Here is a 21,613-nt window from a genome sequence, read left to right as displayed (position 1 = left end):
CGGACATTTCAGTTTTTGTCCATATGCCTTGTTTTAGTGTGAATTCTACGCACGCCGTTGTGCATGAGGCTCCAGGAGATTTTACATTTAAATTTGGCCTCCTTTACCAGGGTCATCGTAAGATCTTATGTTAGGACAGGGATCCAAAATGCATGTCCCAATTAATGTGAAAACGGAAGGAACACCCAATCAAACTTTTGTCATGGCTGTTTCCATGCCTCAGACCTAAACCCCACTGAAAACCTGTTCAGTAAGCTGAAAAGGAGACTGCACAGGGGGACCTGGGATTCTAGATGATCTGGAGAGATTTAAAAAATCAGCACGGTCTCAATTTCACAGCTGTATATTCTCCAGCCTTATAAGGTGTTACAGGAGAAGGCTCAAAGCTGTTTTATTGGCAAAGGAAGGTTGTACAAAGTATCAAATGCAGGAGTGACAATAATTGTGGCACTTGTGATTTTGTTAAAAATAGTTATTTCTTGATAAAGCACCTACTTTTTTTCCCCCCCTGAATTCATTTAGTTAAAAGTTATTTCAATGTGAGGTTAAGGTAAGGTGGTTTTATTTTATTGGGAACCGTTTTTACTCATCTTTACCAGTCTGAAGAGGAGATTGCACAAGAGTGGACCTACTAGGACCCTGGATGTTCTGGAGGGGACTGTGCAACTGTCTGCATTCTTTTCAGAACACTTTCTGCAAGATTTTGATGTGAATTGGTGGGACAGTTTGCCCATTCAGGGAAGAGAGTATTTGTGAGATCTGGTACTGATGTTGGACAAGAAGACCTGGCTCACACTCCGCATTTTAATTCATCCCAAAAGTATTCAGTAAGGTTGAGGTCAAAGCTCAGTTCCTCTGCACCAGTCTCGGCAAACCATGCCTTTATGGACCTCGCCTTGTGCAGAGGGGTACAGTCATGCTGGAAGAGAAAATGACTTTCACCAAACATTTGCCACAAATTTGGAGGCACATAATTCTCTTAAATGTCTTTGTATGCTGTAACATTAACAGTACCCTTCACTGAAACCAAGGGGCTTAGACCAAACCCTGAAAAACAGGCCTACACCATTATTCTGCTTCCATCATCCTTTATAGTAGGCACTATGTAGTCGAGAAGGTGGTGTTCTCCTGGCTTCTGCCAGACTGCAAGATTGGGAAGCATGATTCATCATTCCAGTGAAAAGATTTCCAGAGTCCAGTGGCTGAAATGGAAGCCAATTTCATGAATTTCCTGATACTTTGTTCATTGTTGATGTCTGTTCCCTTGGCAGGATAGGCCTTTTTTGTGTGGTATGCTCTTCAGCAGTTGGCCACACCAGTTTGAATTTGTGTGGTCTGCTGCTTTATGCTGATCTGTTGTTGCTCTTTCAGACGTTAATTTATTAAAAATGTCCAGTGTTTCTGAGCCACAGACCCACTATACTACACTCCTAGATGTTTCAACTTCACTGTAATAGCACTTGAAATTGACTGGGGCAGGACTAGCTGCATGGACCAAATTCTACTTACCAACTCGTGGCAACTGGCAAAGGTGACATCCTACGTTTAGTGCCACTTTTAAAGCCACTAAACTCCTCTGTATATCCCATTCAACTGCAAAGGGTTGCAAATGGAGATAGCATGGCTGTTTGCATGATTTTATGCATCTATTAACTGTGGGTATTGCTGAAACACCAGAACCCGTAGGGGTATCCACATATTTTTGGCCATATAGTGTACATTGGTGTTTGTAAACTGCACTTAGTTTTATACAGAAATATGGGCACTCCAGTCAAATTGCAAGATTTCCTTACTTGTACATAAAAGAAATTGGCACAAATTTCGCAAGAGTAATCCTTTAAACATACCTTTATTAGGCATACTTAGTATATCCTGAATTTAACAGATTGCTTGTCATATGTCTGTATTACTTGTACACATTGGTATACCTGATTTCTTTTTGTCATTGCAGCATTTATTCAGTCAGACACCATTTTAGAGGTACTTCGGTTTGGAGATGGAGGTCTGTTACAGGTAAGCATTGCACTCTTTTTTCACTTAATAGAAACAAGCCTGTAAAAGCACAACTATACAACTGAATTAATAAAGACATTATAAAGAGTACAAAAGAAGTGCATTTTGTGGAAGTGGTACCAGTTCAGGAATATATTGCAATATCAATTGTAATTTATCAATTTGATCCTTTAAGGGTTTTAAAGTGGATCATTCAGATTTGCTTCTGATGCAATGCATTGGATGTCTCAAGGACCTGATGGAACATTTCTTTTAATACCACTAGAAACATTATTTGTAAGACACTAGTACATAGCTACCATAGCTGTTTTGAATGGAAGAAGTATGAGTGGAAATTTGAGCACACAACATATGGTATTTATGCTTTACGTACATCCTTTTTACATTGTTTTTGAGTTTATTATATTAAAAAGAGCATTCTTCATGATATCTACCATGGTTTTAAACATGAAAAATCCTGTCAGACTTACTAGTGAGAATCAATTTGTATTTAAGGTTTATTTTGTTTTGTGAGCTGGTTAAAGTAGAAATGCAAATATAATATGGGTGCTTCACAACAAGCTTGTGAAAAAACAATTTTGTAGTCCACTAAAACATCCTAATATGCCAAATAAAATCTGTTTCAACAGTGAAAATTCAGTATATTGTGCTGTTATAAATGTGCAAAATGGTTTCAAAATGCTCAACGATTGTCCAACAAAACTAAATAAACATTATAAATAAATCCATTTTCTTTACTGCACATTCACAATTTGCTGCTTTAGTAATATGGTATAATATAGTGAAACAACATTCTGCTGATCACTACCACATAAAGCTAATGCACTTTGTGCGTAAATAATCATTAATGTCTCCTAGCAAACTGGACTTGGATTGCCATGTATGAAAAGTTGGCTTCAAAGTGAGCAAGAAATGGCAAGTGCAGTATGTCCCAATTCCATTTGTATCTGTTTATATTTATTTATAAATGTATTTATGTATTATATCTAAGAAAACCTAATAAAGAATTGAATTGCTTATCTGTGCGTATCTCTGTAGCTGTTGGTATTTACCTACAGCCCAAACAGTGTTACACCTGACCCTCGTGGAACTTTTTCTATATTTTAAAAATATCAACACACATACCTTAAACATTGAAAGGGATAATGTAAAGAAACTGTTGCCTGCCTCACATCCTGTGCTAGAAAAGATAGGAGAAAATATGGAGAAGTTATGCTTGGTCTCATTTCAAGGATGCTTTGTACAACAACCTTCATGACTAGAATTCCATGACACCTTTCCAGCATTATTCCCCAAAGTATCCAGAGTATTTCTATAATGGTCAGAGTTGGCTCCGAAGTCCCTGAAAGAGTACTGTAAAACTGGAATCATCAATAACGTAATCGGTACAAACTAAGCAATGAGGACGTCCTCACACACAGCAAGGGAAGGTGTGTCATGCATTGTTATCCATCAGAAACAATGTGCATGATGTGTGGTGCAGTGTTTTTTTTAATAAAAGAGAAAAATAATCTGTACCAGATGAAGCAGAAAAAGACGACCTGTTTAAAAGCAGACCGATAAAACTGAGTCTGTCTCTCCCTTCTAAACCCCAGTGCCTATTCCTCTCAGCTCCAGCTCACCTCTTGGAAGAGGCTCAGCAGAAAGCTGAGATACTGGCATGCACAGTCAACATTCTTGAGGCTTGCACTCCAACCACCTCTGTTGGTCTCGGCTAGGGCGTCCAAGCCAAGCTACATTGTCCCACCACCATCTTCACACTGGTGTCAGTTAAACAATCCTTAAAGGTCGTTCATTCTCTCCTGTTCACCAAACCTACTTTCACACCTCAAAGTCCCCTGTCTGTCCCTTCATCCTTCTTTTGTCTTTTTAGTCCCCCCACCCCAACTCTACTCCACAAATCCTTCCATTTTATGGATCTGTGAGTGTGCTACTTCCTAATTACTTCACGTTGAGTGGCAATGCGAAACGTAAGCAAATTTACAAACAGCTGTCTGTCCACACCATACCCCGAGGCAGCACAGCTTCTCATCTGCACCAGCACCCACAGAGCCTAAATACACATGCCACCACGAACCCTAACATGCCTTACCACAATTGCAAGCCCACTACTTCTTGTCAGTCAGTCACATGTGCTTTCTATTTAAGTCACATAAGTAACCTCTTGTCAGAAATACTACAGGATGTTGTAGCTGATTGGAATTGACAAACCATATGGCACCATCCTTTGACAATGAACATCAGCAAGAACATTATGAATACAGCTGAAGTGGCTGAATTTTCAATGTACATACAGTTAACCTGGCATCACAGAAGAGGATGGGCTTTAATCCAGATTCAAAAAAGTGGCCACTATTTTACATTCTAGCACTACTGCTACAGCACTGCTAAAAGAAAAACGAGATGCTCCATCTTCCTTTCCACAAACTTATTAAGGATGTTCCCACTAGGTAGAGCTCAAGCCATGACATGATTAAGCGCTATCTTGAACAGTAGGCTGCTGTTTTCTTAGTACTTACAGACAAGGGTATTAAGAGGAACATTATGGACATGGTTACTCTGTCTGATGGAGATGTAAAAATAGCTGAGGATGTGGTTCAGGCTCTCAAACCACTGAAAACTGCTGAGCAATGAAGAGATGCCAGTAGTTACAATGATAAAGCCACTGAAAAACAATCCTGGCATCCATGAAGCAGAGTGACTCGGATTCACATGTTGTGAAAGATGTCACATCTGCAATTGCATTTGACTTCAACACTTAATCGGTTTCATCGTGTGAGCACTACACTTGACTCATATTTTAAAACTCTGTTCTTTCCAGTAACATCTGCTCCAATTAATAGGGTTTTCTGTAGTGTAGGTGTGTTGTAGCACAGAGAGCAGTCCTCTCTCTGAGAATGTGGACATGATGTTCTTGAAGAAAAACTTAAATGAAGCATGTTCTTAATAAATGGTTATTTCATCTCCGTTTCAACAATACAGAGATTAAAGTAATCCAACTAAACAAAGAAAACTGAAGAAAAGTCTTTTCAAGATCTTCTGTAAATGTCATTCTACAAAAATGCCTATTCTAACTGAGGAAAAAGATAGGACACCCTTGCCCCTAATAGCGAGTGTTACCTCCTTTGGCTGAAATAACTGCAGTGAGACGGTTCTTGTAGCCATCTACCAGTCTTCGACATCGGTCTGAGGAAATTTTACCCCACTCCTCAATGCAGAACTTTTTCAGCTGTGAGATGTTTGAGGGTTTCTTGCACGCATACAGCCCTTTTCAAGTCACCCACAGCATCTCAATGGGATTCAAATCTGGACTTTGACTTGGCCATTCCAGGACTCTCCATTTCTTCTTTTTCAGCCAATCTTTGGTTGATTTACTAGTATGTTTTGGGTCATTGTCATGTTGCATGGTCCAGTTCCGCTTCAGCTTTAATTTTCTAACTGATGGTCTCACATGTTCTTCAAGCACCTTCTGATACACAGTAGAATTCATCGTGGATTCTATGATGGTGAGCTGACCAGGTCCTGCTGCAGCAAAGCAGCCCCAAACCATGACACTTCCACCTCCATGCTTCACAGTTGGTATGAGGTTCTTTTCTTGGAATGCTGTGTTTGGTTTACGCCAAACATGTCCTCTGCTGTTGTGTCCAAATAATTCAATTTTGGACTCATCTGTCCAAAGAACATTATTCCAGAAGTCCTGGTCTTTGTCAACTTTATCTCTGGCAAATGTCAGTCTGGCCTCGATGTTTCTCTTGGAAAGCAAAGGTTTCCTCCTTGCACACCTCCCATGCAAGTTAAACTTGTACAGTCTCTTTCTGATTGTAGAGGCATGTACTTCTACATCAACAGTAGCCAGAGCCTGCTGTAGTTCTCGAGATGACACTTTAGGGTTTTGGAGACCTCTTTTAGCATCTTGCGGTCTGCTCTTGGGGTGAACTTGCTGGGGCGACCAGTCCTGGGCATGTTGGCAGTTGTTTTGAAAGCCCTCCACTTGTAGACTATCTTCCGGACAGTGGAATGGCTGATTTCAAAATCTTTTGAGATCTTTTAAATCCCTTCCCAGACTCATAGGCTGCTACAATCTTTTTGTAGATGTTTGTTGGGTGGAGTGGTGGCTCTGAGGCTAAGGATCTGCGATGGTATCCCGAAGGTTGCCGGCTCGAATCCCCGTCACTGCCAAAAGAGATCCTGCTCTGCTGGGCCCTTGAGCAAGGCCCTTATCCTTACCCTTACCACTAGAATTACCAGAGCCTACGAAAAAACTCGTAATTCTGTCCCACCTTAAATCGCTTCTTAAATCCCTTCACACCTCTCCGCCAGCGCCCTTTGTCTTCTAAATGTGCTGATAAAGAGAAGCTTGGAGCAGCCGGCTATTCCATCCCCCCACCAATTTAGAACGTGCCCGAACTTCTCTCAGCTCAGGCCTTGATTGAGTATCTTGGAGTGAAGTGGAGTTTTAGAGTGGAAATAATAGATCGTTGTTTGGAACACACTAATTTCATGTCTGTTCCATTTCTACAGTAATCTGTGTCAACACATTGTTAAAACAGAAACGTTTTTTTTATATTCTAGTAGTAGATGACAAAATGTAGGCATAAACTATATAATGTATGAAGCCTGAAGTCCAAATAGCAAAGAAAAATTTTCACAAGAATAACAATTGCGCTTTTATTCAAAAATATAACTGCAGAAACAAAAAGCCGCCTTAACATGCAACATTGACAGCAGTTTATTGTAACTGCCTCCGTGGTTCAATCGACTCAGCCCCCGCTTGGGATTCAAGAGGTCACGAGTTCGATCCTGCCCCCCTCTGTTTTGAGAAGTAAACTGCTCTTAGTCTTACTGTTTTAGAATAAAAGCATACATTTGATTTCAGTCTATAACAGCCGGTGCAATTTATGATCCTTGTAAAGGTTAGCTTTTTTTTTTTTTTATAAATTCACTTTTCATTTTCTCAGTCGCGTTCAGAATCAATCCATACAACCCCATCTGACACGGCTGTTTTCACTAAAGACGACACGGCTGTTTTCACTAAAGACGCGCTATAGCTTGGGGGTGGGGGAGGTGGGGGTTGTGTTTGCGTCTTATGGAGCAAAAAATATGGTAATTAACGGGCAATACAAGGTTCAATGCAGGCAGGGTCAAGATAAAACACATATATATATATATATATATATATATATATACACATATATATATATATATATATATACATATATATATATATATATATATATATATATATATATACACATATATATATATATATATATATATATATATATATATATATATATATATATATATATATATATATATATATATATATATATATATATATATATATATATATATATATATATATATATATATATAGCATGGTGCCCAAGACCTATTTTTCCTTGATTACCCCTCTGCTTCATAGTTTAACATTAACAAATCAAACCATGCAGGTATGATTTTAAGTTGCACATTGCAAGCTTTAATTTTAACGGTATTTGTATATGTTTCAGTAACAATATAAAAGAGGTACAACACTTTTTCTTCATGGTCCCACTCCCTCATTTCGGGGCACTCTTTGCGTAGCAGTAGCATCTGCTCGAGCATGTGTCATGTGAAGTATAAACCTGGCCTTAGACTATTCTACTTGTTTATATGATGTTTGAAGAATTTTATGGGCACCTTGGTAATTCATGCTAGCTTTAATATGTATATTAAAATCAAACAGGGTAAAGTCACCCTTGGGGGCTGTACCTTGTTAACAAAACTAGCCAACCCGCGGCGTACCATACGCCGTATAATCAGGCCGGTTTTTTTAATAATTTTTAAGCACTGGGAGAAAATGAACATTTGAAAAATCGGTAATGTAATAAATCAGCAAGAAAAGCAACATTGTAATAATGCACAGAACGAACCAACACACAATCGTCTGTGACTGAAAACTGGCGGACCGCAATCGGAAGAATGATCAATTGTCCAGGGCGGTGGTCATGGTGATGTGCTTTCGCAGTGACCGCATCCATAAGTCCCCTGTATTGCTCTACACGCAAATCTTGTTGATGTGAGCGAAGGTAATGTAGACGCGCGCCTTCTGTTCTGGCATATGCGTCAACGATGTATTGCTGGAAGAGTTTGCCACTGGAGTGCAAGACACTAAATGAAGATCTCATGGCAAGCCTGAAAGCATAAAATTGGAGCTGTGTGACTCGCGTTTTTTTCGCGCTTCGCTTTTCCACAACATGGGTTAATTGTATGTGCCAGCCTGGATCTCCGTAAGGGAATAGCAGTGGATAAACCATGGGGTCACAGTTCATATTGAGAACAGAGATATGCTTGCAAGCATCTCCCCTTGGATATATGCAAATGTCGCATTGTGCAGGAGGTTCCCCGTCTTCACCTACAAAGATAGCAGCAACATCAGTTTGTCAGGACGGGGCGTTATACCTTCTCATATCCAGACCTGGATTTTCCATGAACACCATTCATACAGCAGTAACAGGGTTACCGTGAGTGATAATGTTATGCATTTGCATGTAAGACTTTGCGAAGGGATTAACCTGTCATATCATGTTGTCTAGTTGAAGCAAAAAAAATGTCACTGCAAGCGCTATTACATTCCTTTTGCAAACGGTGACTGGTAGCCTCAGCAGAATCAGATATATAGCTGACCGTATTGTGGTGACGTGTCAGGATTGTTCTATAAAGAAGAGATCTGGTGATAAATTTGACCATGGATTCTGAAAGCATACAGTCCTTGTCCAGATGGTTGAGCGATGTGTGCGCCCTTTGACGCTAAAGCAGAGTTGTATTCCCTGATATGATCACAGTAATTTCGGGACAGCGGGTTCTTGCCAGTCAAAAGGTCTTCTAATAAAAGAGGGGGCTTGGATAGCGGTGGCAAAGACACTTTGCCGGCATGACAACACTTAGTGTAATGTCCGGATTAGTTGACCTCTGCTGGTCAATGAAGAGCATTGCAAGAAGCACATAGTGCGGTAGGAAGGCCAATGTTATGTTCTTGGGCATGAATGGCAGTATCTTCTTGAAAAGCTGCAGAAAAGTGAATGCGATGTTTGTGCATGAACGATTTAGTGCTGTGTTGATACTTAAGGGAATTGGAATGAGTTGTGTCGAAGCATTGCTGGCAATGATCACATTGCATAATTCGTTCAGTGGAGTGCGTTTATAAAAGCATGTTGAGAAATCTCTGCACTCGGAACGTTTTTGAACAAATCTGCATTCAAAGATCTGTTTGGAATCGTTTGTTCAGTGGAGTGGGTGTTTAAATGTGCTTTGAGATATTTCTGGCGTGTGAAGGTTTTGGAGCAGTGTTGACACTGAAAAGAATTCATCAGGGAATGTGTTTTGAGATGGTTAGTAAGGTATCTGCGTGCGTGAAAGTGTTTGTCGGAAATTTTGCATACAAATCTTTGTGTTGAATGGATCTGCATATGGTTGCGGAGAACCATCTCACCTGTCAAGTCCTCGTTACAAAATGTGCAATTGAAGGTGAGAGTGGAATGAGTTTGTAAATGTTTCTTGGGAGCGTGAGTTGTCTCGAAGCATTGTTGGCAATGTTCACTTTGCATCATTCGGTTAGTGTTGTGTTTTTTCAAATGTGTATTCAGATATCTGTGCACTCTGAAGCTTTTGGAACAAAAGGTGCATTGAAAGTCCTGTGTGGAATGCGTGTGTTCAGGGGAGGGTGTCTTTAAATGTTTTTCAGGAAGAGGAGAGTGGGCAGGTGACGTCACATTAGTGTGGCGAGCAAGTGGGTGTGCATCCTGTGTGCACATACCGACAGAGTCAAAAGATGTCACCAGAAGGTTATCACGTGGGTATTTGAGAGGCATGAGAACCTCGTAATGCCCATGATCCAAAGGAACGCTTAAGAGCAGGGATATGAAGAGACGCTGGGCCGGATTGTGAACTTGAGGAGAGGCATGAGGACGTTCTTGGAAGTAAATGCTGATAGTAGCTGGAAGGATTTGGGACATTGCCACAATTTCTGCCTCGCCACCATAGACTCCGGACGTATTCATGTAATCAGCGTATTGTTGAGCAGACTGTATAACAATGCCTCTGTGACTAAGAACAACGGACACCGTCACGAAGTTATCCCAATGTTGGCAAACAAAGCTAACAGCCATGTTACAAGTTTGAGAGCAACAGTTTCATCAATGACATTTCTCCAAAAAAACCCAACTGACAGAAACAAACAGTTACCTGAAGCAGGAAATTCTATAACATTGAAAGAAGTGTTGTTTCCATGAAATACATTTGAAGCGGTAGCCATGGAGGGCAAAGAATAGTCAACGTGGCTCACAGCTGGGTTTGGACCGCAGCACAGACCAAAGGGAGTGAGTATGTGTTTGATGAGCTGTTTGATTTGGCGGGCTGTGGTCTGAGGTACGTTCCTGAGCACGTGGGAGGAGGGGTAGAGTTTCTGGGCGGGCTTCGTTGTTCCTTTCGCATGGTTTTCATGGTGGGCGGTCGGTGTGAAACCAAAAGAATAATGAAAAGTCAGCGTGGCTTAGGCGTGCATGTGGACTCCTAGCACAGGCGAAAGGGGCTAACTGGGTGGTGGTGAGTTTTGCGTCCGGGCACATGGGCAGGCAGTGTGAATGCCTAGAGAGCGAGGGTAGACGCGGACCGGTGAAAAAGGAGTGTTAGTGGGCAGGGAAAGCGTCTTCCGTATTTCTGCAGGAGCATCTAAGAAGGCGCATGTTTGTGCGGATGCAATTGCTGTATGTAGCGTGTAAAACAGTTTGCTATGGTGCACGCGTGCGTGCGTCGTAACGAAAACTCGGTTTTAAAGACTGCTTACTTCATTGTGTTTTAACCTCAGTTGTAAAGGATTGTTTTAACGATCCCATGGGATACCCCTCGTAAACCGTTTTACACGCTGCATATGGCAATTTACCTCCACGAGAAACATGCCTCTATAAAAAGTCAACGTGCAGTTGCATGTGGCCTCTACGACAGACGGTGTCATAGGTGCCTTACTTGTCGGCGGCTCAGTGAATCCACGCCCCTTCCGGCGTGCTTTGCATGGTTGTCTTGCCTTAGTGAATTATATATATAGATGCTGGTACTATACCGTTTTGAAACTTGGACTTTTTGGTACTCTTTCAGTATACTGCACAACCACAACCCTAGCTAATGTGCAATAGTGTTTGACTAGTATTGAATGTTTCAAACATTGATTCATCAATTTTAGATTGAAATAAACCGCGCACAATTAGAAACTCATTTTATAACTATTGTGCACATACTGTAGCTTGGGTTTAGAAGACATTTGCTGTGAAATTTGTCATGATTTGCTAAAAGTATAGATTGATTAAATTCAGAGGATACCTTTTGAAAACTTATTTAGAATATGTAGTTTTAATAAGTAGATAGTAAGCCAACTCATTACCATTCTTATTCCCTCATTAAAACTGATTCTTTAGCTTTGCTGATTGCTAGATTCTGCACTATGCAGCATAAGTACACCCTCTCTGAAAGCTAACAGATACAGCTATCTCTCTTTGTGTAAGAAATAGTTTTGCTTCCTATATGGTGGGTGTATGTCAGCAACACTGATTTATTGTTTGCCAATGAAACATCAATACTAATCAGTAAAGTATGACTTTTACTTAACAAAATGATTAAAGGCCATGATGCAAAATGAGTACACCCACATAAAAATGGCTTCATAAAAATCCAAACATTTGTTTGCTGAGGCTAGTTAGAAATAATTGACCAACAGTTGAATTACACTCAAATGGGTGTAGTGAGAAGTTTTAAACAAAGTGACACCTTTTATTGGCTAGCTAGAAAGATTACAATATGTAAGTTTTCAAGGCAACTCGGGCCCCTTCAGGTAAGATGTAATAACTTCTCACAACGTCCTTAATGGCTAACATGGTACACACCCTAGTACTACTCAAATGCGTATAATCCATTCATCTTAAATTAAGTGGTACTTAACCCATTGAAAGATTTCCATGGCACTTCATGGAGTTTTCTGGTGGCTTAAGAGAGAAAACTGTTGCATTATGCAAAAGAGGAAGTGTACAAGAAGATTAGCAAATTAAAATAAAGCCAATGTGATGCAAATATGGAAAAAGTGTGAACCACCATGAAATGATCAGGCTGTCATTAAGCGGTTCCTGATGTTTAAACTGTGATTTACTTACTTACTTACTTGGACTTTGGTCCTCTTGTGTCGTTGAGCACATTGGGCATCACGTTGAAACCATCTTTTTCAATTGGCTGCTACTGGGGTGGCAGCATAAAGATGAAAGACGCCTCACGCCTGGACAAACTTGTTAAGAAGGCAGGCTCTATTGTAGGAGTAAAGTTGGACAGTTTAACATCTGTGGCAGAGCGACGGGCATTAAGCAAACTCCTGTCAATCATGAATAATCCACTGCATCCACTGAACAGTGTCATCTCCAGGCAGAGGAGTAGCTTCAGTGACTTTTGTCACTGTCCTGCTCCACTGACAGACTGTGGAGATCATTCCTCCCCCACACTATGCGACTCTTCAATTCCATCCTGGGGGAGTAAATGCTAACATTACTCAGTTATTGTCTGCTTTTTTTATTTTTATTTATTTTTTTTTTCATTTTTATTACTATTTAATTTTAATATTGTTTCTTTGTATCAGTATACTGCTGCTGGATTATGTGAATTTCCCCTTAGGATTAATAAAGTATCTACCTATCTACCTACTACTTTAGCTTCTTGCCAGGCAATGCTGTTTTGTTTGAGGTCATTGTGGAATGTTCTGCACCACATGATCTTTGGCCTTCCTGCTTCTGCTTCCCTTCTGGGGCAATCCATTTCATGGCCATCTTTTTTTGGAGAGATGCAGGATATGGCCAGCCAGCCTCATTCTACGCTCTGCAGCAATTTCAGACAGTGGACATGCCTTTGCCCTTCTCCTGTCCACTTTGTTGATAGTGTGGTCATGACAACTTATCTGCTACATCAGGCATCACTTGTAGAACAAATTCAGCTTCGTATCAGTTCTGACTGTACTCTTCCAAGTTTCATTTGCATATATGTTACTGTTGGTAGGAAAATGGCTGTTATATAGCTGGAGTTTCATGTCAGTGGTAATGGTGATGGTCAACCAGTTGGAGAGCATTCTTTGTAAAACCATTCTTTTTCTTTTTCATTTAACATCAGCTTTAACACTAGAATTACCAGAGCCTACAAAAATACTCGTAGATCCGTACCACCTTAAATCACTTAACACCGTTCTCACCTCTCCGCCAGCATCTTTTGTAATCTAAATGTACTGATAAAGAAAAAGTGCAAGTAGCCGACTAATCCATCCCCCCACCGACTTAGAACATGCCCAAACTTCTCCCAGCTCATGCCTTGATTGATTATCTGGGAGTGAAGTGGAGTTTTAGAGTGGAAATGATAGATCGTTATTTGGAATACACGCATTTCATGTGTGTTCCGTTTCTACAGTAATCCGTGTAAACACATTTTTAAACAGAAACGTTTTTCATATTCTAGTAGTAAATGACAAAATGTAGGCATAAACAAATGTATGAAGCCTGACTTCCAAATATCAAAGAAACACTTTCACAAAAGGTACGGATATAACAGAACAAATTCGCTTTTATTTTAAAGTGTAACTGCAGAAAAAAAAGCCGCCTCAGCAGGCCATTCTGACGTATATTCACTTTAACTGGCGCGGTGGCGTAAAGGTATCCGCTGCTGACTGGTAATCAAAAGGTCACGAGTTCGATCCCTCTTAAGTAAACTGCTCTTATTCTTACTATTTTAGAGTAAAAACACATACATTTGATTTCAGTCTGTAACAGCCGGTGTAATATATGATACTTGTAAAGGTTAACTTTGTTTTTTGTTTTTTTTCAGTTTTCATTCTCTCAGTCGCGTTCAGGATCCTTCCCTATGCCCCCACCTCACCATCTGACACTGCTGTTTTCACATAAAGACGCGCTATAGCTCTGCAGTGTATCACGATACATTCTCTTACCAATGCTAGTGAAATGAAGTGTCTGCATGCACTTTTTCTGGCATTACACGTGTATTTTTTGAGCATGTTCGTGCCAAATAAATAACATTCGAGCTATAGGGCGTCTCCAAATAACATTCGAGCTATAGCACGTCTCCAAATAAATAACATTCGAGCTATAGCGCGTCTCCAAATAAATAACATTCGAGCTATAGCACGTCTTTATGTGATCGAATGTTATTTATTTGGAGACGCGCTATAGCTCGAATGTTATTTATTTGGAGACGTGCTATAGCTCGAATGTTATTTATTTGGCACGGACATGCTAAAAAAATACACGTGTAATGCCACAAAAAGTGCATGCAGACACTTCATTTCACTAGCATTGGTAAGAGAATGTATCGTGATATACTGCAGAGCTATAGCACGTCTTTATGTGAAAACAGTAGTGTCAGATGGGGGAGGGGGGTGCATAGTTAAGGATCCTGAACGCGACTGAGAGAATGAAAAGTGAAAAAAAAAAACCTCAAAGCTAACCTTTACAAGTATCATAAATTACACTGGCTGTTACAGACTGAAATCAAATGTATGTTTTTATTCTAAAATAGTAAGAATAAGAGCAGTTTACTTTTTAAAATGGAGTTGTTAGGGATCGAACTTGTGATCTTCTGATTACCAGTCAGCAGCTGATATATTTACGCCTCCGTGCAAGTTGTAGTCAATTTGTGTCAGTATATTCTGCAAGGCCTTTTTTTTTGCAGTTACTCTTTACAATAAAAGCGCATTTGTTCTGTTGTATTTGTACCTTTTGTGAAAGTGTTTCTTTGATATTTGGACTTCAGGCTTCATACATTATATAGTTTATGCCTACATTTTGTCATTTACTCTACTAGAATATGAAAAACGTTTGTTTTAAAAATGTCTTTACACAGATTACTGTAGAAACGGAACACACATGAAATGCGTGTGTTTCCAAACAATGATCTATTATTTACACTCTAAAACTCCACTTCACTCCCAGATAATCAATTGAGGCATGAACTGGGAGAAGTTCGTGCACGTTCTAAGTCGGTGGGGGGATGGAATAGCCGGCTGCTTGCAGTTTGTTTTTATCGTCACATTTAGATTACAAAAGACGCTGGCAGAGAGGTGAGAACGGTTTTAAGAAGTGATTTAAGGTGGGATGGATCAATGAGTTTTTTCATAGAGACTGGTAATTCTAGTGTTTAATGTCACCATTGTTGTTCACTGTACTGCCTAGATAGGTGAAGTGGTCCAAAGTTTTCAACTTCTGTCTGATTGACCTGGATGGAGCCTTCCACCTTCATTTTTTTTGTCTTCTCTGTACTGATTCTCAATACAGTTTTCTCAACATTCTGTTTTAGGCCAGTAGGACAATGTCATCGGCAAAGTTTAGGGGCCTAATGTATAATGCCATATGTAGAATTCACACTAAAACATGGTGTATGGTCAACCCTGGAAATCCAAATGTATAAAACTGTGCATTCACCAAGTTCCACGCCCTTCCCTTATATAAATCCTAATGAGTGTGAGATTTGTTACATGTGCATGCACCTATAGCCCCACCCCGACTCTTCCCAGAATTTCGTATATTTGAATATGCAAATCAATATAAGTAGCCCCTTCCATTCATCTATCTATTATCCAACTCGCTATATCCTAACTACAGGGTCTGCTGGAGCCAATCCCAGCCAACACAGTTCTTTGTTAAAAAACAATGGTAAAATCACTTTGAGAACTTCAGTGAATGCAAAGTGGAGACAAGGAAAATCATACTGTTTGTTGGCTTAAAGTTGATTGAGTGATACAGCTTGGCAAAGACACTCTGAGATGCTCGAAAGTTCAAGTTCAGAAAGTCACCACAATGCTCGAAATAAAAATAGTCAATAGGAGTGTCCAGCTCTGTTTCAGACAATATTACTAAAACTGACCCCCATGCTGAGGACGCAATTTCAGGTGGTGGTGCTGCTGTGCCCAGCACCTCTTTGGGCACTGGCTGTGCACACACTTCTGCCTCTGAAACCGCTAGAAGACCATCTGGCTGTGTGCCAACTGCAACAGTGGATGCTGTAAGACGTGGCCATTGCACTAATGAATATAAGGGATTGTATAATGTGATATTGATCACAAATTGAATTGGTTAAAAAATAAACCCTACATCTAATTACCTGTTTTAACTTATGCTGATTACATTTAAAGTTGTAATGCTTTCTGTTTTGGCTAATCATTTGGTTGGTTAGGTTCACGTTCTTCATACTGCATCTCTTCAGGTACAGATAAGCCATGATTGTGTGACACATTGTGTAGCCCACTACATGCTTGCAGAATGCCAAACACTTTCTGTGAACTGTAGAGCAGCACATTAATGAAGTGGAAATGTTTTCTATTTACACAAGCAAATTCATTTTGTAGTGTTGCATCAGCACCAAGCGCTACAACAGATGGATTCTCAGCTCTTTACATGGCTGTTTGAGGTGGCTTACTATTTTTGAAAGGACTGCTTGTGTTTTACTGCACCTGCGACTGTGCAGAGTTGCCATTTTTATAGGCTATTTTCTAGATAATGCAATGCCAGCTCATTCTTTTGGTGATTCATTCCTGGCTGATTGATCTCTTCCAGTGCCATTGCAGTAGCATACAGTTCACTGCTTCGATTGTATTTGGAAAGCTGAACATTGCAGCAAATTTTGCTCTGATGTTTCCCAGTTCAATCACAGTGTAAAGGAATCTTGTATATCTGGATAACAAAAGGATAATACCATCCTGTACAGTTGGCATGGTGCAACTCAGTGATGTTTGTGAAATGCCCAGTTGGTCAGCAAGTTCACGTTGAAAAGCTCCAGGGACTAAAAACCGAGAATGGACAGAACTTGCAAAGGAGCAGGTAGAGCACAATTCCTCAAAGTCTGCCTTTGTAAAGCTGGTACCAGTTCAGGACACAGTTCCAAAAGGATAGCTCTTGGGAATCAAAATCAAATTAGAGTCCAGTTATCATCATTATTAAATATGCGCTGTCTTCCAATTCTTCAATTTGCAATGTCTTCTAACCACACTAAAGCACCTTTGTAGTTGGAATACTTTGGCCATTCTGTGCACCATTATATTGTTACAGAATGATTACAATCAAGTGAATTAAATTTGTAAAAGATATGCAGTTAATTTCGGTGTATTTGACAAAGTATGTTTCATGGATGCAAGTATGAAAAAGAAGGGAAACGACACAAACTGTAGCACTGCTTTGACACTGGGTGCTGCCCATGTGCAAAACAGAGCAGAAACCTATGTATGCACAGTGTTAGGCTGCTGTGAAAATGAGTGTGGCTTTTCAGCAAGTTTAAGTTTTTATAAATCTCAAAGTGAGTGTGGAAACGGGCATATGCACCTTTTATACATGAGGCTTCAAGTCTTTTTAGCCTTGTTTGGTCTTTCCATGGTATACCTCGGCTGGGCCCACTTGTTATTTCCTTGACAATTAAATCGGCCGCTAACAAGAGGAGAAAAGGGGACGAGATACACCCTTGTCACACGCCAGTGGTGATCTTCAAAAAGTCTGTAGCAGGAGTTTGCATACATGCTTTTGGAGGTGTTGATGTACTTATGGGGAACGCCACAAGACCCGGGCAGTGTTCCAGAGAGACTCTTTGTGAAAAGGCCTTTTTGTAGTCGATTAAAATTTAGACATAGTGGTCTTTGATGTTTAATGCATCGTTCAATGATGTTTCTGAAATTAAAGATATGTTAGTTCAAGACTGGTTAATGCTTTGAACTCTGAGCTAAATGGAGAGCTCCATCAGTCACCTGCACAGAGCTCATCTCTGAACACTGATGTTTTTGTTTGTTTTGTTTTTTTTTCTTTTCCCTGTGTTGGCTCCCTCCTTTTCTGTGCAGCATCCCTGCTACCTGTCCATGGTGCAGATTCCACCCTTGTCACCAATTGAATTGCTGTAGATGTGTGAGCAAAATGGCTAACTTCATCAGGTATCAATTTCGGCACCATGTCACCACCACTCATGAACTCTTTGAGGCAACTGATTTAGGAGCGGAACATTAATTGATGCCTATAAAGGCTGGTGAATGCTATAAAATATTGAGTATTTCCAGCAGGCAAATACCACAGTCAGCAATGTAATTTTAAAAAATGGCAGTTAAGGTGTGTGCGTGGAGTTAAACAAACATGTGGAACACCAAGAAAACTGACAGAACAGCTTGTAAACTGTTCAAAAAGGCGAAGGAAAGCCCCCATATGACTGCAAGAGACTCCGGCAAGTTTTAGCTAAGAAAGGATTGATGGTGCACTGCTCTGCTGTGCAGAGATACTCACAAAGACATGGCCTTCATAAAAGAGCCATCCAAAGGAAACATTACCTGCAATCACATCACATAAAACAACCTCTTGAATTACATATAAAACATCTGCATAGGACAGAGGCTTTTTAAAACTGAAGTGCTATGGACAGATGATATTAAAATAGAACTAACTGGCCACAACCACAAAAAAGTTTGTGGAGAAAACAATGAACAGCATTTGAAGAAAATATCTTGCCATAATAATGCCACAACTCACCCTAGTTGTGTGGCAGCCAGTGGAACGTGAACATTATACGAATACAGGGAAGAATAGACTCTGCTAAATATCAAGAATTCCTCAATGGGAATGTCAGACAGTTGGGAAACTGAAGCCAAGTAAAGGATAACTTCTACCATAAGACAATGATCCAAAACGCACTTCAAAATCTGCTGTAGTACCTCAAGAAACACAAGATGAAGGTTTTTGGAGTGGCCCTCACAATCTCTAAACATCATTGAAAATTTATGGGTAGATCTTTAATGTGCTGTGCAGGAAACACAGTGCAAGTATATTTCATAGTTCGAAGTAATGCTCAAGGAAAAATTGGCAAATATTTTAAAAACAAAAATTCAAAGAATTCTATCTTGCTATAAAAATATTTGTAAGCTGCTTTTTTGGCAAAAGGGGGTATTAACTACTGACTTAATGGACTGCACAAACATTTGCAAATGTCATTTTTTATGTTTTTAGTTCATCAATAAGTTTTAACTATACATAGAGTTAAAAATTGTGTTTTTGTTTTACTATTGAAAATGGATTTACTACGTTACTCTTTAGATGCAAACAAAATATCCAGTTTGGCCAGGGGTGTTTTTATATGTCTCTTGTTGGTATTGTATTTGCTTGTCCATGTGAGATTGTAATGCAAATGTTGCTGCTTTTCTCATAGTGTCTGTACACATTATATTTGATAGTCCATTTTAATTTAAAGAAGGTGGCTTAAAGAAAAAAAGAATAAAAAGCATTAAAAATAGTCTAGAATGACTCTTACATAATAATTTATGGTTAGATGGTAAGGAAGGAGAGGAAAATAACTCCTCCTGATGTGAATTCTGGAGTAAAGAAAGCTGTAAAGTTTTCAAGGCCTATGATCAGCCAGCCCAGCAGTCATTAATATCTGCCTATGATGATGTAGTTCTGTTCATTTGTTTGTCCCTTCTAGCAGAGTATTTGGGCCATTTTGGATGCATGAGGCGTATCACAATGTACTGGGAAAACAGAAAATAAAAGATGATTAGTACCTGGTGAGTTTAAATAGTGAATATTAAAGATTGTGATCTCTGGTATTGTATTAGGTTAGGTAAATTAGACTTTATGTGTAGAAAAAGCACAAATACATTGGGCAATGTTATGTAAATCAATGAAAAATAAATGAAAAAAGGCAGGTAAATATTCTAATCAGTACACATACCCCTGTGCCTCAACCAATAAGGGTAAATCTTTAAATATATAATTATGAAGAAAAAACTTCGCCAGTAGCAGCAAATGTGTTACAAGTTATGAAAGGAATTTAAAACAAGAAAACAAAAAGCCTTTTTGGGTAAATGTTTGACAAGAATAGCTTGATATCTCTTTTGTTAACATGTTTATTATGCATAAAATTATGCAAAGGGCAACAGAGTATACCAGATAATAAAATCCCTAATATCGATAGGTAGAGTTAGGAGATTGTTTATCGATAGTAGACTATTAAAGGAATACTCCAACCTAAAATATGTTTTTATATATTACGTAACCTATGTAGTTTGTAATAGTGGTAGATTAAAAATTTCAATCTCATACTTTCATGGAGAAAGCACATATTGAAGATTCAAACTAAACCGATCCCTGCAGTGACCAGTTCTGGAAAATGGCGAACATTGTGTCTATTGTTTACATGTACATTTAAAAAAAAAAAAAAATCGTATTTGAATGAAGTCTGCGGTGGGCTGGCACCCTGGTCCGGGTTTGTTTCCTGCCTCTCGCCCTGTGTTGGCTGGGATTGGCTCCAGCAGACCCCTGTGACTGTGTAGTTAGGATATAGCGGGTTGGATAATAGATGGATGGATATTTGATTGAAGTATTGCTTTAAACAAATTTTTAAAATGAATCCTGAAATATACAGGTAACAGTATATACAGTGTGTGTGTGTGTGTGTGTGTGTATATAAGATATTAATATGTGTGTATATAAAATATTAAGTGATGACAACAGTAACTTTCCTACCAAAAATGTTAATAAGTTGTTTGATGTAATCTTACAAACATCATTGTTGTGATACCTGCTGATTGGAGACAGTTGCATTTTTCAGTTTAGTTACAAATATTTCAACTGTAATTCCCTTTGATATCTTCTTCTTTTGGCTGCTCCCGCTAAGGGTTGCCACAGTGGATCATCTTGTTCCATATCTTTGTCTTCTGCTTCTTGTTCTTCAACACCCATTGCCTGCATGTCCTCTCTCACCACATCCACAAACCTTCTCTTAGACCTTCCTCTTTTTCCCTTGCCTGGCAGCTCTATCCTTAACATCCTTTTCCCAGTATACTCCGCATCTCTCCTCTGCACATGTCCAAACCAATGCAATCTTGGTCTCCCAACCGTCCAACTTGAGCTGACCCTCTAATGTACTCATTTCTAATCCTATCCATCCTTGTCGCACCCAGTGCAAATCTTAGTATCTTTAACTCTGCCACCTCCAGCTCTGTCTCCTTTCTTTTCACTCTTTCTGATATCCGTCTGTCACAAATCACTCTTGACACTCTTCTCCACCTATTCAAGCCTGCCTGCACACTCTCCTTCACCTCTCTTCCACAGTCCCCATTACTCTGTACTGTTGATCCCAAGTATTTAAACTAATCCACCTTCGCCAACTCTACTCCTTGCATCCTCACCATTCCACTGACCTCCCTTTCATTTACACACATGTATTCTGTCTTGTTCCTACTGACCTTCATTCCTCTCCTGTCTAGAGCATATCTCCACCTCTCCAGGGTCTCCTCAACCTGCTCCCTACTATCACTACAGATCACAATGTCATCAGTAAACATCATAGTCCACTGGGACTCCTGTCTAATCTCGCCTGCCAAGCTGCGCATCACCATTGCAAATAAAGGGCTCAGAGCCGATCCCTGATGGAATCCCACCTCCAACTTGAATGCATCCGTCACTCCTACCGCAGACCTCACCTCTGTCACACTTCCCTTGTACATATCCTGTACAACTCTTGCGTACTTCTCTGCTACTCCCGACTTCCTCATACAATACCACAG

General features: G+C 39.8%; 1 protein-coding gene across 1 annotated transcript in view; it reads left to right on the top strand.

The window, feature by feature from the left end:
- tmem131 (transmembrane protein 131) overlaps positions 1-21,613 on the top strand; it is a 199,055-nt gene that overhangs the window by 37,478 nt on the left and 139,964 nt on the right. The window contains exon 2 of the mRNA XM_039744684.1: positions 1,952-2,013. Coding sequence (XP_039600618.1) covers positions 1,952-2,013 — 62 coding nt within the window. The remainder of the gene's footprint in view (positions 1-1,951; positions 2,014-21,613) is intronic.

Source organism: Polypterus senegalus, chromosome 2 (genome assembly GCF_016835505.1).
Source record: "Polypterus senegalus isolate Bchr_013 chromosome 2, ASM1683550v1, whole genome shotgun sequence".
In the NCBI taxonomy this organism is placed as follows: domain Eukaryota; kingdom Metazoa; phylum Chordata; class Cladistia; order Polypteriformes; family Polypteridae; genus Polypterus; species Polypterus senegalus.
This window is presented reverse-complemented; position numbering and strand designations above follow the sequence as displayed.